General features: G+C 57.3%; 1 protein-coding gene across 2 annotated transcripts; it reads right to left on the bottom strand.

The window, feature by feature from the left end:
* Positions 1-43: 43 nt before the first annotated feature.
* On the bottom strand, positions 44-10933 carry Polrmt (RNA polymerase mitochondrial). Of its 2 annotated transcripts, XM_059251908.1 has the most exons (21): positions 10832-10933; positions 10141-10239; positions 7670-8205; positions 6051-6181; positions 5779-5965; positions 5211-5360; positions 4935-5099; positions 4667-4837; positions 4257-4481; positions 3208-3996; positions 2798-2920; positions 2538-2660; positions 2267-2446; positions 2011-2097; positions 1814-1927; positions 1675-1727; positions 1480-1578; positions 627-699; positions 436-527; positions 284-354; positions 44-150 (listed from the first exon to the last, which is right to left on the bottom strand). In XM_059251908.1, exons 1-21 carry the CDS (start codon positions 10917-10919, stop codon positions 101-103), a joined length of 3606 nt encoding a protein of 1201 aa, XP_059107891.1. In that variant the 5' UTR covers positions 10920-10933; the 3' UTR covers positions 44-100. The 2 variants fall into 2 exon arrangements, with proteins under 2 accessions (XP_059107891.1, XP_059107892.1); XM_059251909.1 differs by lacking the exon at positions 1814-1927.
* Positions 10934-12895: the final 1962 nt, after the last annotated feature.

The raw sequence follows: 12895 nt of genomic DNA, 5'->3' as shown, positions 1-12895 counted from the left end.
GGTGGGTTTGCGCGACGCCAGAAAGTGGCAGCTGGAATAAGTGACCACAGACATTAATTTATTTACACTATGCACAGGTCTAGGGACAGCACAGGGTGGGTCAGCTGAAGAAGTAGGTGGATCTCATCACCTGCTCCAGATCGAAGGTACCTGCGGACCCAAAAGAGCGTGAAGCTGAGGCCAGGCCACAGACATGCCCCTCAGGGCCAGCACACACACACACACACACACACACACACACACACACACACACACACACACACACGCCCCTGTTAACCCTTACCCGTCTCTGGCAATGACCGGAGCGTCTCCTGCAGCTTGGCGACCAGGACGCGTTCCGAGGGCTTCAGGGACCTGGTAGTGCAAAGGAGATGGGCAGACATGAGTGGGGGGCAGGCGGCAGGCGGGGACCAGGCCGCCAGAGGGGCAGCTCACCTGGAGGCAGAGCAGAAGCGCTTCTCCAGGAACTTAGCCAGGTCCTCCAGGATGGGCTGGCTATGCAGGCGCACGAACTGCTCACGACACACCTGAGGGGTGTCAACCCTGAGTCAGCCATGGCACAGACTCCTGGGACTGAGGCCCCATCTTCTACCTGTGGGGTCACCGGGAGTCGGGACTGGAAATACCTCGTTCATCACTGGGATGTCAGCAGCATGTGTCCAGAAGCAGTCGTGCACAGAGACGAAGGTCAGGCCCCTCCTGGCCAGGGAGATCCCAAGTGAGGCAGGTGCTGTCTGGCCACCGCCCTGGACCTCATTCTGACAGGTGCACTATGCTGGGCCCCAGCACACACACCCAGGCTCCCCAGTGCTCTAAGCAGTACGTGTTAGGGAAGACACTCACTTCACACACTCTCAAACAGCTGCTGGGTCTTAGGTTAGTAAACTGAACCCCTGTCCGAATCTCAGCTCAGTCCAGTGGCAGGTCTGTGCCAAGGACCTGCTGTTGGACCACCTGGGCACAAGGTAGGGACCCCTGCAACTTCACAGCAGCACCCCTATCCTGCCCTGCCCTTCAGGGCAGTGTCTACCCACTAGACTCCACCTCACCATCCCTGTCCCGCCACGTCGCCATATTCCTAGAAAGCAAACAAGGCTGGCATGCCCCAGGCAGCTAACCATCACAGACTGAGTGCCCATGCAGCCGAGGTACTGCACGTACCCCAGGGTCTACCTGCAGCGAGTGCATGCCTGCCCCCCCAGGACACACCCGTAGTGAATGCATGCCTGCCCCCCTCAGGACACACCCGTAGTGAATGCATGCATGCCTGCCCCCCCCAGGACACACCTGTAGTGAATGCATGCTTGCCTGCCCCCCCAGGACACACCCGTAGTGAATGCATGCATGCCTGCCCCCCCTGGACACACCCGTAGTGAGTGCATGCCCGCCCCCCCAGGACACACCCATAGTGCATGCATGCCCGCCCCCCCAGGACACACCCGTAGTGCATGCATGCCCGCCCCCCCCCCCAGGACACACCCGTAGCAGTACAAGGCAGTCAGCATCATGTGGGAGGAGTCCAGGGAGTGGATGAAGTTGGGAGGGAAGCCATTCTTCTGCTTCAGAGTGTTGGGTTTCCTGTGGACCCAGAAGGGCTAGGCCTTGCCCTCTACCCCACCTTCCTTCCTGTCCCTCCCCTTCTCTCCCTTCCCCTCCCGGGAGTCTGGGACTCACTGGCTGATGTCCATCGAGCTGGTGAAGGTGAGGCTCTGGATGCCACCTTTTACCTACAAGCCGGGGTTGGGGGTAGGTGAGCCCAGGCCTGGGCAGGGAGGAGGGAAGAGGAGGGGAGGGGAGGGGCCTTTCCAAGTACCTGGACCTTGGCCTCACGGTGATACGGCTGTATGATGGGGATACCCAGGGGTGTGACCCACTCCACAGGCCAGCCCGCGTGAGAGATGAGGTTGGCGCTCTCGGTCAGCCAGTGCTGCGGGTGTGACAGGACACCAGGTCGGATGGGCAAGCCACGGCGTGGAGGGGGCCCCGGATGAGAGGTGGGCTGCCACTCACCTGGATGGCCCGGGTGCTGGAGAACATCTCCTGCAGACTTTTGAAGACCAGGCGCACGAGGTAGTGTGAGGCTTCCCAGACAAACTCCTGTGGGGACGGTGGCCGTGAACGGCGGGTGGGCGGGGCCAGCAGGCTGCCCCTCCCCTTGCCCCAGCGCCGGAACCCAGGCTTTGCAGGACTAGCACCGTTCAGAAGAACCAGGCTCAGGCCCTGTGCTGAGGGGCGCACACTCAGCGGGGACCCGCAGGCTGCACACCTGAGGGAAGTCGCTGACTTCGCGCAGGCGCTTCTCTATCTGCAGGCGCCCGCCGTAGCGCGTGACCCCGTACACCACGGTCATCACCGTCTGCTTCACCACCTTGCGCGTGATGAAGCCCTTCAGCACCTTGGCCACCCGCAGGCCCTCCTTGGCGTCCTGCTGGCGGAACTCCTCCACCTGGATGGGGGCAGGGGCAGGCAGGGATCCCATCTAGACATTCACAAGAAAGCGGCCCCCACGGGGACAGGACAGGGGCCCGGGCACGCACCTGTGCTGCCACCTCCCTGTACACATCTTGGGGCAGGTCCGAGGGCGTTAGGTTGACCGAGGCGGCTCCCGCGCTGTCCCGGCCCAGGGCGGCGTAATGCTGCAAGCCATTGCAGGAGCCATCCTGGCCACAAGGGGCGCCCGAGAGCTGAGCCCAAGGGACCCAATACTGACACACAGCTGTCGCCCCACCTCCCTCACAAAGCAAAGCCACTGCATCCTGAGGCCCAGCCCCCGTGGGCAGTCCATTCGAGTGCTCACCTGGTGAATGGGCAGGTGAGAGATGTAGGCAGTGGGGTCTGGGGACCGCACCGCCTGTGCCACCTCCATGCAGCAGGCCAGGGTCTGCCAGGGCTCATCAGCCTCCATCCACCACTTCCGGCCCTGTGGAGTGTAAGACCCACGGGGCTCGGAGTCAGCAAAAGCTGGCCAGGGCAGCTCAGGTGACATGGGGACACAGGGACACCAGGCAAGCGTGTGTGTAGGGGAATGAGGAGGGCCACGCAGGGGACAGCCGGCGGCCTCTGCTGGGCACGTTGAGAGGGACACTGTGGGATGGAGACAGCTGGGGTCAGGGGTTGAGAGCATCTGAGGGAGGCGGCCAGCGTGGACCGAGAAAGAGAGGAGACAGGGATGGGGGCAGCCAGGGAGAAGAGCCGGCGATTCCCCACCGTCATGGGGTTGTCTGCAGAGTCCAAGATCTCCTCCATGACCTCGTCTGCGAAAGCCAGGCGCATGCTCAGTGAGTCACACTTCCTGAGGCCAGTCATGTTGACCAGGTGGATCTTGAGCCAGTCGAGGCCCTGCGGCCCCAGTGGCCGGCCCTCAGCGAACTCCAACAGCGCACGCGCCAGGTCGCTGCCCAAGTGGTTGAAGTAAGGCGGGCAGGGGTAGGTGCGGCCGCGGAAGTCCATGTTGTGCGGCAGCCAGAAGACACGGTTGCGCAGGTGCTGCGCCAGCGACAGGCGGTACAGGGCTTCGCTGCGCAGGCTGTGCATCTCCCGGGCAGCTTTGAGGCAGCGCGCCAGCTCCTTCCGCAGCTCCGCCTTTTGCAGAGGTGAGGAGCCGGGCGGCAGTTGTTGCTGAGCTGGCCGTGGCGCCTCTGAGCGTGGAGGAGGAACACCCAGGCGCGCACAGCCCTTGTCCCTGAAGATCTGCAGCACCAAGTCCAGCAGGCGCCCATTGACACGCCAGGCGCAGTTCCCCAGCTGCGTGAGCGCGTCCAAGGCACCGTGCAGCTGGGCGGGAGCGCAGCGCTCCAGGAGGTGCTGGTGCTGCGTGGTCCCCTCCATGGCACGCATCAGTTTGGTGGAGCTCAGCAGATAGGCGCCGGCATGCGGTGACGTCCAGGGCAATGGCGGGCACAGCATAGGCACTTCTGTGGTCTCAAAGGTCAGCGTGGGCTCCGCTGCCGTCTCCAGCAGCTGCGTAAAGGCAGGGTGAGGCTTGAGGATGCCGATCTGCGGAGACAGCAACACAAGAGGCATGTACAAGGGGTATCTCTGCCACCACACAGGGAGAAGAGAAAACCCAGAGCCCTAGGGCCAATGCAACAGCCCCCCACCTCACCCGGCTCTCACATACACATCCCAGCACCGATGGGGATGGCCGAAGGGCGCTGCCCTGAGTAGTCAGAGCCCCACGGAATGACACAGTCACGTTGCTCTGTGTCCTCAGCCCCTCACAAGTCCTCATTAAAGGACTGTGGAGTCCCACTCACCTGGCGGTAGCTTCGGAAGGAGTACACGTGGTAGAGCACCGGGATGAGGCGGCATGAACCCTGCGGGGTGGCCAGGCTGCGCGGCATCTGCACCGCCTGTACCAGCAACTCGGCCAGCTGCTTGCCCAGATGCAGCAGCACCGCCAGGGACCAGGGCTGCTGCAGCGGGGTCTCCAGGGGGCCCAGCGATTCCCAGTACTCCCGAGGAAGGTAGGGAGCCTCCACCTGTGGGGAGAGCTGGTCAGGAGAGCCCTGGGGCAGCCCACGTTTTCTAGATGGGGGAACTGAGGTTCAGATGGACCGACGTATTTGGGGAGGGGGTGTCTGAGGAGTGTGATGGGGGAGGAGTGTGGGCAGAGCATGTAGTGAGCAGAGTAAATCCCACTGAGAAGGGAGCCCGCCCCCTTCACCTCCGTGTCAGAAGCCAGCAGCCGGAGGTACTTTGAGTACTGCTGCCCCAGCTTCTGCAGGTGGTCGGTGTCCTGCTTCTGCTTCACCAAATGCCGATTTAAGACCCGAAGGCCCAGGTCGTGGGCCAGGTGGAGGAGGGGCTCACCCTGCGCTGGCAGCACCTGCAGAACCTGGGTGCGAGCGAGCGAGCGAGCGACAAGAGCCTGAGCTGTGGCCGCCTGAGCACAGCCCTCCACCCTCCGCCCGGGGCCTCCAGACCTGGCCCACCTGCATCAGCATGCTCACAAACTCCTCCTCACTGAGCAGGCACAGGAACGGGTAGAGGGTGGGCTGGCCCTCGTGGGCCTGGCAGGCCATGGTGGCCTTGGTCTGCTGCAGCACTCGGAGCAGTTCCCTTTGCCACTGCTCCCGCAGGGTCTTCAGGGTCTTCCGCTGTGGGAGAGCAGTTGTCACAACCCAGCGCTTAGAGCTCCCCTGGCAAGACCTCTCAGGCCCTGGGCTGGGCTCACGGCTCCAGCCCATTGGCCGGGATGAGGCCCTTACCGCCTCAGTGACCTCCTTGGTCAGTACTGGGGCCTTCTCCACCGACGGGATGCTGACGCTGGTGCTCAGCTCCACACGCAGCTGCTCGTCAAAGAGGTCCCGCAGGGTCTCCAGGGGCAGGGGCAGCTTCGGGTAGGACTTGGGACCCTTCTGTTGGGCACAGGAGACACTGCCAGGCAAGAGGCCACCTCGCTGCCTCTGACCACTCAGAGTCAAATCCTGGAGGACTAGGAACTGAACACACGTGCACCCAACAGCCAAGAGGGACAGCCCAGGGTGCATGGACAGACGGACACACAGGATGCCCTACAACACACTGGAATACTACTGAGCCATGAATGGGAGCAAGGCTCCAACATATACCACAGCAGGTAGGGACCTTGAGGACATGTCATCAGTGAGCCAGACACAAAAGGCCACACAGTACAAGGCTCCATGATAGGAAGTAGCCAGGACAGGAATCCCGAGGAGGCACATGTGTAGGTGCTCGTCTGGGAAGGTGCCAGCCTAGTCTGTGCCTGCAGGCCAGTCTTCCTGAGGTCGTGGCAGCTTCACGCCTGGGGCTCACCTTGGCATAGACCTCCTTGAGCAGTGTGGACGTGTTGACCGGATCTGGGGCCAGCGGCGGAACCCTGAAGGCAGGCTCGGCCTTGACCACTGCCCTCAGCAGTGCGGCCCGCTCGTCCCCTGCCAGGCCCAGGTCGGTGAAGAGCTGCTGAGGCTGGAAGCCTGCCTCCACCATCTCTTTCAGACACCTGAGGCAACGTGGGACAGTGCAAGGTCAGCACTGGGGCTGGCTTGCCCCAGGGGACAGACCTCACCAGCACACTCCAGACCCACCTCTGGATGATGCGGACATCCTGGTCCCTGCGTCCCATGCACTGGAGTGCGGCTGCATAGGACCACAGGTCGGGAGAGAGGCCAGCATCCTTCAACATGACGAACACGTATACCAGCTCCTTGAAGGAGCCCTAGGGACATGGGTGAGGCAATGAGGTCCAAGGACAGCACCTGGACCCCTTCTCCGAGTCCCCTAGAGACACAGCCTTTGTATCAGTGACCCGGCAGGGGATCTGGACAGCACGGGGTGCCCTTCTGAGGGACAATGCATTAGTGGGGACTGAACCTTGGGCCTCACACAGGCCAGGCATGCGCTCTACCACTGAGCTCCAGCTCTAGGACCTGTGTTCGTTTGCAGGCTGGCCTTGACGAGAGCCTCTGCCTCCTGTCTGTCTTATGTTTCTTTTCTCATTTTGTTTTGTTTTCTATCTTTGAAATAGGCTCTTTCAGAGTTGGAGAGACGGCTCAGCAGCTAAGAGTGGGGGCTCTTCCAGTGGACCCGGGTTCAATTTCCAGCACCCACACGGCAGCTCACATCAGTCTGTAACTCCAGTTCCAGGGATCTGATGCCCTCATGCAGGCAAAACACCAATGAACATAAAATAAAAAAAATTTATATATATAAAATAAGGTCAGGTGTATAGGTGCCTTTAATTCCAGCACTCAGGAGGCAGAGGCAGGTGGACTGATGTGAGTTCAAGGCCAGCCTGGTCTACAGAGGGAGTTCCAGGACAGCACAGCCAGGGCTGCACAGAGAAACCCTGTCTTGGGGGGGGGGGGGGGGGAAGAAAAGGAAAAGGTCTTGCTGTATTTCTCAGGCTAGCTTTGTTTTGTGGTTTTTACGACAGGGTTTCTCTGTGTAACAGCTGTGGCTGTCCTGGAGCTGTGAGATCTGCCTGCCTCTGCCTCCCAAGTGCTGGGATTAAAGGTGTGCACCACCACTGCCCAGCCCCAGGCTGGTTTTGAACTCCTAGACTGACATTCTCCTACCCTGCCGGGGTGCTGAGGAAGAAACAGACCTCTCCAAGCACTGGAGTTTCCACCTAGGGAATTTGTGAAAAAGAACAAGCTCCCCACCCTAGAGCAATGCATGCGTCCCCCAAGTTCAGGGGCAGCTGGGTGGGACAGCAGCACCAGCCTCTGCTCAGCAGGCTCAGAAGCCCCACACAGAACTACACCCAGGCCTTCTCAGTCTCTTATCTTTAGTGGGGAAGGGGAACAGAGTTTTTACTCTGTAGACCAGGCTGGCCTCGAACTCAGAGATCCGCCTGCCTCTGCCTCCTGAGTTCTGGGATTAAAAGTGTGTGCCACCACTGCCCAGCTCTTGTTTTTTTTTTGTTTTGTTATTGGTAGCGGTGGTGGTTTGTTTTGTTTTTAAGATGTACTTACTATGTACACAGTGTTCTGCCTGCATGTATGCCTGCAGGCCAGAAGAGGGCACCAGATCTCATTACAGATGTTTGTGAGCCACCATGTAATTGCTGGGAATTGAACTCAGGTCCTCTGGAACAGCAGTCACTGATCTTAACTGCTGAGCCATCTCTCCAGCCCTGGTGGTGGTCTTTAAGGGAAGAAGGTTTTCTATTGGAAAAGCCTAAGGAACCTGAACCGGGGCTCACCTGTCGGGCCCAGCCCAGCATCACGGTGTTATACATGTCCAGTGTGAGCAGCTGCTGCTTGTCACACTTGTTGTGGTGAGTGACCAGCACGTGGTGGGCGAGGGCCATGTTGCTGGTGCAGGCGCAGCACTCAAAGAAGGCCAGAAACTTCTGCTGGAGGAGCAAGATGTTCGGCTCTACCACCATGGCCTTGGTACTGGCTGGGGTGCAGGAACCGAGCTTCGGCAGGGCGGCCTGCAGGGCCCGGGTCAGCTGCCGCTCCTCCTCCTCTGAGCTCCTGGCTGCCCCCTTCTTGCTTGGCTGCAGGCAGTCGGCCAGCTTCTTGCTCCAGATCCGGGGTTCCGTGTGCAGGATGTGGGTTTGCTTCTGCTGCACGTCAAGAGATTCCTGGCGCTTCTGCTTCATCTGTTTCTCGGCCTCCAGCTTCTGGGCCCAGCGGCTGCTGCGGCCCTTCGCGGGCCGCTCCATCTGCACCTTCTTCCTCATCACCTCGGATCTGCTCTCTGCCTGCAGCTGCCTCACCCGAGCCTCCAGCACTGTGGGGAGAGAGGGGCTGGGGACCCACTCCTGCACCTCGGCACGCTCTGAGCCTAGACTGCAGGCTCTACCTGCCAAACCTCCCACCACTTCCTGCTCGCCACAGCCTGCTTCTCTCCCCCCTTCACTCCTCCCAGCCTTCAGGGTTCCTACCTCAGGGTCTTTGCACATGCTGGCACTGGCCAACATACAGTGACCGGCTGTCTCGGATTCAGGCACATACTTGATGCACATGGGTAGTGACACAGCAAACATCCCTAGGTCAATGCCCCAAGTAAGTTGACCAAATGCTCACATTTTCTCCAAAAGGCAATTAATGGCACTATACAGGGCCCAGCCACATAGCTTTTATGTGCTCACGCTAGTGCACAAGAAAGTCAAAGCCTGGCTGGGAACACGGCATACAGAAACAGCCACCGTGAGCGGTGAGCACAGAAACAGAGCAGGCTCGTCCACAGCTCCACAACACAGACATGCCCGGGACCAGCTGACTGTCGGCCAGTTCCCATGACTCCAGTCCCTGGTTCGTGGCCCAACGGTGAGTGTGAGGCAGGGACCTGGCTCAGGTCTGCACAAAGGAAACCAAGCTGGAAGTGGAAGGGGTGGATGGGGAGGTCAGAGTTCTGGGGAGATCCCGTCTCAACACACGCTCTTGGCTCTCAGGGTACCTCACAAGGCAGGTGGCACATCTGCGTGAGGCCTCCTGAAAAAGGAAAGGTGGGGAGTGGGGACCCTGACTGCCCCTGCAGGACCCAAGAGCCAAGAGGGTGCGAAGGCCCTGGGGCAGGGTGTTTGATATGGCAGTAGAGAAGTCAGCGTGACTGAGCGAAGCTCCGAGGCCCGAGAAACAGGGTGTTCGTGTTCTTGACAGAAAGAGGCCTCATGAGAGGAGACATGGACCGTGCACTAGGTCTTTAACACCCTCTCTGGCCAGATGACAGATTCCATCTTAAGGTTGCCAGGATCTACGTGTGTGTGTGTGTGTGTGTGTGTGTGTGTGTGTGTGTGTGTGTCCATCCCAGGAATCAGCTGTTGCTAATGGAGGAGCAGGACCGTGGCTGTGCACGGTCACTATCTACGTGTCTGTCTGTCTGTCTGTCCCTCTCACTTCTGCAGCTACCATGCAGACATGACATGGGGTCAGGAGGGAAACCTGGTGGCCTGGGACATCCTGTCCACTAGACTTGGTCCCCTAACCCTTAAAATTGGGTTCCAAAGCCAGGTGGAAATACGCACACCTTTAACCCCAGCACTAGGGAAGCAGAGGCAGGAGGATCTCTGTGAATTAGAGACCAACCTGGAATACAGAGGGAGTTCCAGGACAGCCAAAGCTACATAGAGAAACCTTGATTTGGAAAAACCAATAAATAAATGAAGTAAAACTTGGATTTTTCACAGGGCGGTGGTGGCACACGCCTTTAATCCCAGCACTCAGGAGGCAGAGGCAGGTGGATCTCTGTGAATTCAAGGCCAGTTCGGTCTACAGAGTGAGTTCCAGGACAGCCAGGGCTACACAGAGAAACTTTAAGAAAAACAAACAAACAAACAAAAAAATTGGGTTCCAGCTCCACCTTGACTGTTTAGGACTCAAGCTGGAGACTCTACCTCAGCAGAAGACCATTCCAACGACAAATGTACCCTGGGCATTTGTTCAGGTTTAATTTGAGGCCCCAATTGTCTTCCTAGAAGTGAGAGTCCTGGGGATGGAATTACAACAGCTCCCAGGACCAGCCCGGCACCCCAGAGGACCCCACAGGCCACGTACAGGACACAGGACGTTCAGGCAACCCTGCTCGGTGGACTCCGGACCACATCGGACTGTCGTGGTGTGGTCAGGGCCAGTGAGGAGCCCATTCCCTCAAGGCCTTCAGTGTATGGAGTCAAGGCTATGAGCCCTGCACAGGGGTGCGGAAGGGTGTGGGGTGCCAGCTTACCCTCCAGCAGCTCAGCATGGCCCCACTCCTTCTGGGCATCTTGCTCACGGGGGCTGGCAGCAGAACTCCTTCTTGAGCTGAAGAGGCCACTGAGGGTCCCTGAAAGAGACCTCAAGTGGGAACCCCAGCACACTGGAGGCTGAGTGGAGTCTATCCTGAGGTACGGCGTGAGTGCCAGGACAGCCTAGGCTAGCATGAGGGCCTGTCTCAAACTCACCTCATGCCCAGAAAGAAACGACATCAAAAGACAAGGACAACCAGGCATGGTGGTACAGGCATGTGATCGCAACACTCAGGAGGCATGAGTTCGAATCCAACATCTAGCATGAGCCACATGGAAGAACCATGTCCCAAAAAATAACCCCCACCCCACCCCAAATAAGTCAAGACCCAGGAAAATGTAAGCTCAAGGGCAGAGCAGGCCAAAGCTACTGGAGTCGCGGTGCAGGATCCAGCAAGGACTCATAACTAAAAGTGGCCATAAAGGTCAAAGTCAGCATCCAAAAGTTCCCAACAATGGGTTAAGAGGGCTACAAAAGCGAGCAAGAGTCAGAAGTCAAAGTGCCCTGCGGATTCCCCTCGAAACGGAGTGCCAACTAGTGCCCGGGTGGGTTCCCCGGGACTCCTCCACAGGGCAAAGGGCAAAGGTTGGAGGCGAAAAATCACAGCCTTGGGTCCGACACTGCTTTACCTTCCTCCGAAGTCGGGCGGCGGCGTCCCGAGGAGCTCAACGCCCTGCCGAGTCCCGCTGCGCCTCTGGTCCAGCGTAGCGCCGACATGCCGCCCGCTACCCACACCGCGCACGCGCGCGCGCCGCCAACCGGGAGTTGTAGTTCCGAGACTGCCGGAAGGATAGGTACGCTCGGCCCCGCGAGAGGCGCCAGAGTAGAACTACAACTCCCAGAAGGAAGCGCGCAGTGTGGCTGCAAGAGAGCAGGCGCAGAAATACTCTGCGCATTTCATTGGCTCTTTTCATAATCCAAGTTTCCTCTGATTCGATTTTTTCCTTCCTTTTTTATATTTTTTTTAATTTTGGTTTTTCAAGACAAGGTTTTGAAAACCTGTCTCTGTAGCCCTGGCTGTCCTGAAACTCACTCTGTAGACCAGGCTGGCCTCGAACTCAGAGATCTGCCTGGCTCTGCCTCCAAAGTGCTGGGATTAAATGTGTGCATAACTACAACCTGGCTTGTTTTTTACTTTCTTATTCTTTGTTTGATTTCTGCCTTGTTTTATATGTGTGTGTATCTATATATAACAGAATATATATATGAATGACACAGAGTCTCACTATGTAATCATGACTGTCCTGGAGTTCATAATATTTGAACCAGGCTGGCCTGGAACTCAGAGATCTGCCTGTTCTGCCTCCCCAGTGCTGGAATTATAGTTTGCACAACCATGCACAATCCCCTATTTTGTATTTTCTTTTTCTTTGTGTGTGTGTGTGTGTGTGTGCAAATGGAATCCGCAGCCTTACAGATGCGAAAGAAATGTAAATAGGAGAGATGGCTCAGAGGTTACGAGCACTGGCTGCTATTCCAAAGGTCCTGAGTTCAATTCCCAGCAACCACATGGTGGCTCACAACCATCTGTAATGAGATCTGATGCCCTCTTCTGGCCTGCAGGGATAAGTGCAGACAGAACACTAAGTACATAACAAACAAATATAAATAAATAAATGAATGAATGAATGAATGAATGAATGAATGAATGAATGAATGAATAAATAAATAAATAATGTAAACAGTACCACATCCCTATTCATTGATTCACTCACAGAGTCCCATGTCGCTCTGGCTGGCCTCCAGTTTACATGTATGGGAGCTGACCTTGAACACCTCACCCTCACATCTCCACCTCCCCAGCGCTGGGACAATGGAGCTGCAGTACGAGGCCTGATGTATCTGGTGTTGGTAACGCTTTCTGTATACTAGGCAAGCACTCCCCTCTCTGAGCCACAGCTCACCCTGATTTCCCCGGACCCCCACCCCTGCTTTCCAATCCTCCGGCCTCTAATTTAGGAGAGCTGGGATGACAGGCATGCACTGTCACACCCAAGCATTTTATTTTTGAGACAGTCTTGCTAGTTTTCCAGGCTGTTCTTGAAGTAATTCTGTAGCCCAGACAGTATCCTCCTGAGATGACAGAGGCTTGGACTGCCAAAAATGGCTTATCTTCCCCCTTCCCAGTACTAAGACTACTACTGTCTGGAGGTCATCAGTGAGTGTAGGACATGGTGCGGTGGATTTATAATCCCAGCCCTCTGGAGGTGGAGGCAGGAGGATTAAAATTCAAAGCAATTGCCTGGGGCAATAAAATTGTCTTAATGAGACAGACAGACCCACACAGAGAGAGAGAGGGGAAGAGAGAGAGAGAGAGAGAGAGAGAGGGAGAGAGAGAGAGAGAAGTATGTGGTGGCCCATGCCCTCAGCACTCGGGACACAGAGGCAGAGGGATCTCTGCAAATTAAAGCCAGCTTGGTCCACAGAGTGAGTTCCAGGGCACCCAGGGCTACACAGAAAAAAACACTGTCTTGAAAAACCAAAAAGGAGAAAGAAAAAAACAAGTCTCTTTAGGGCTGGAGAGGTAGCTCAGTGGTTAGAGTACTGGCTGCTCTTCCAAAGGACCAAGGTTCAATTCCCAGTACCCACATGGCAGTTCACAACTGTAACTCCAGTTCTGGGGGACCTCACATTCTCACACAGACATATATAAAGGCAAAACACCAATGCACATAAAATAAAAATAAATTATT

The sequence above is a fragment of the Peromyscus eremicus genome, unplaced genomic scaffold (genome assembly GCF_949786415.1).
Source record: "Peromyscus eremicus unplaced genomic scaffold, PerEre_H2_v1 PerEre#2#chr22_unloc_1, whole genome shotgun sequence".
In the NCBI taxonomy this organism is placed as follows: Eukaryota; Metazoa; Chordata; class Mammalia; order Rodentia; family Cricetidae; genus Peromyscus; species Peromyscus eremicus.
This window is presented reverse-complemented; position numbering and strand designations above follow the sequence as displayed.

What these genes read in the sequence shown, in the direction of transcription:
- Polrmt (XM_059251908.1), bottom strand. Translation starts at nt 10,919, where the DNA reads ATGTCGGCGCTACGCTGGACCAGAGGCGCAGCGGGACTCGGCAGGGCG. An exon ending in ACTGCCTTGTACTGCTACGG is followed by an intron (nt 700 to 1,479) that starts GTGTGTCCTGGG and finishes CTCCCTGGCCAG; the next exon opens with GAGGGGCCTGACCTTCGTCT. An exon ending in CGCTTCTGCTCTGCCTCCAG is followed by an intron (nt 355 to 435) that starts GTGAGCTGCCCC and finishes TTGCACTACCAG; the next exon opens with GTCCCTGAAGCCCTCGGAAC.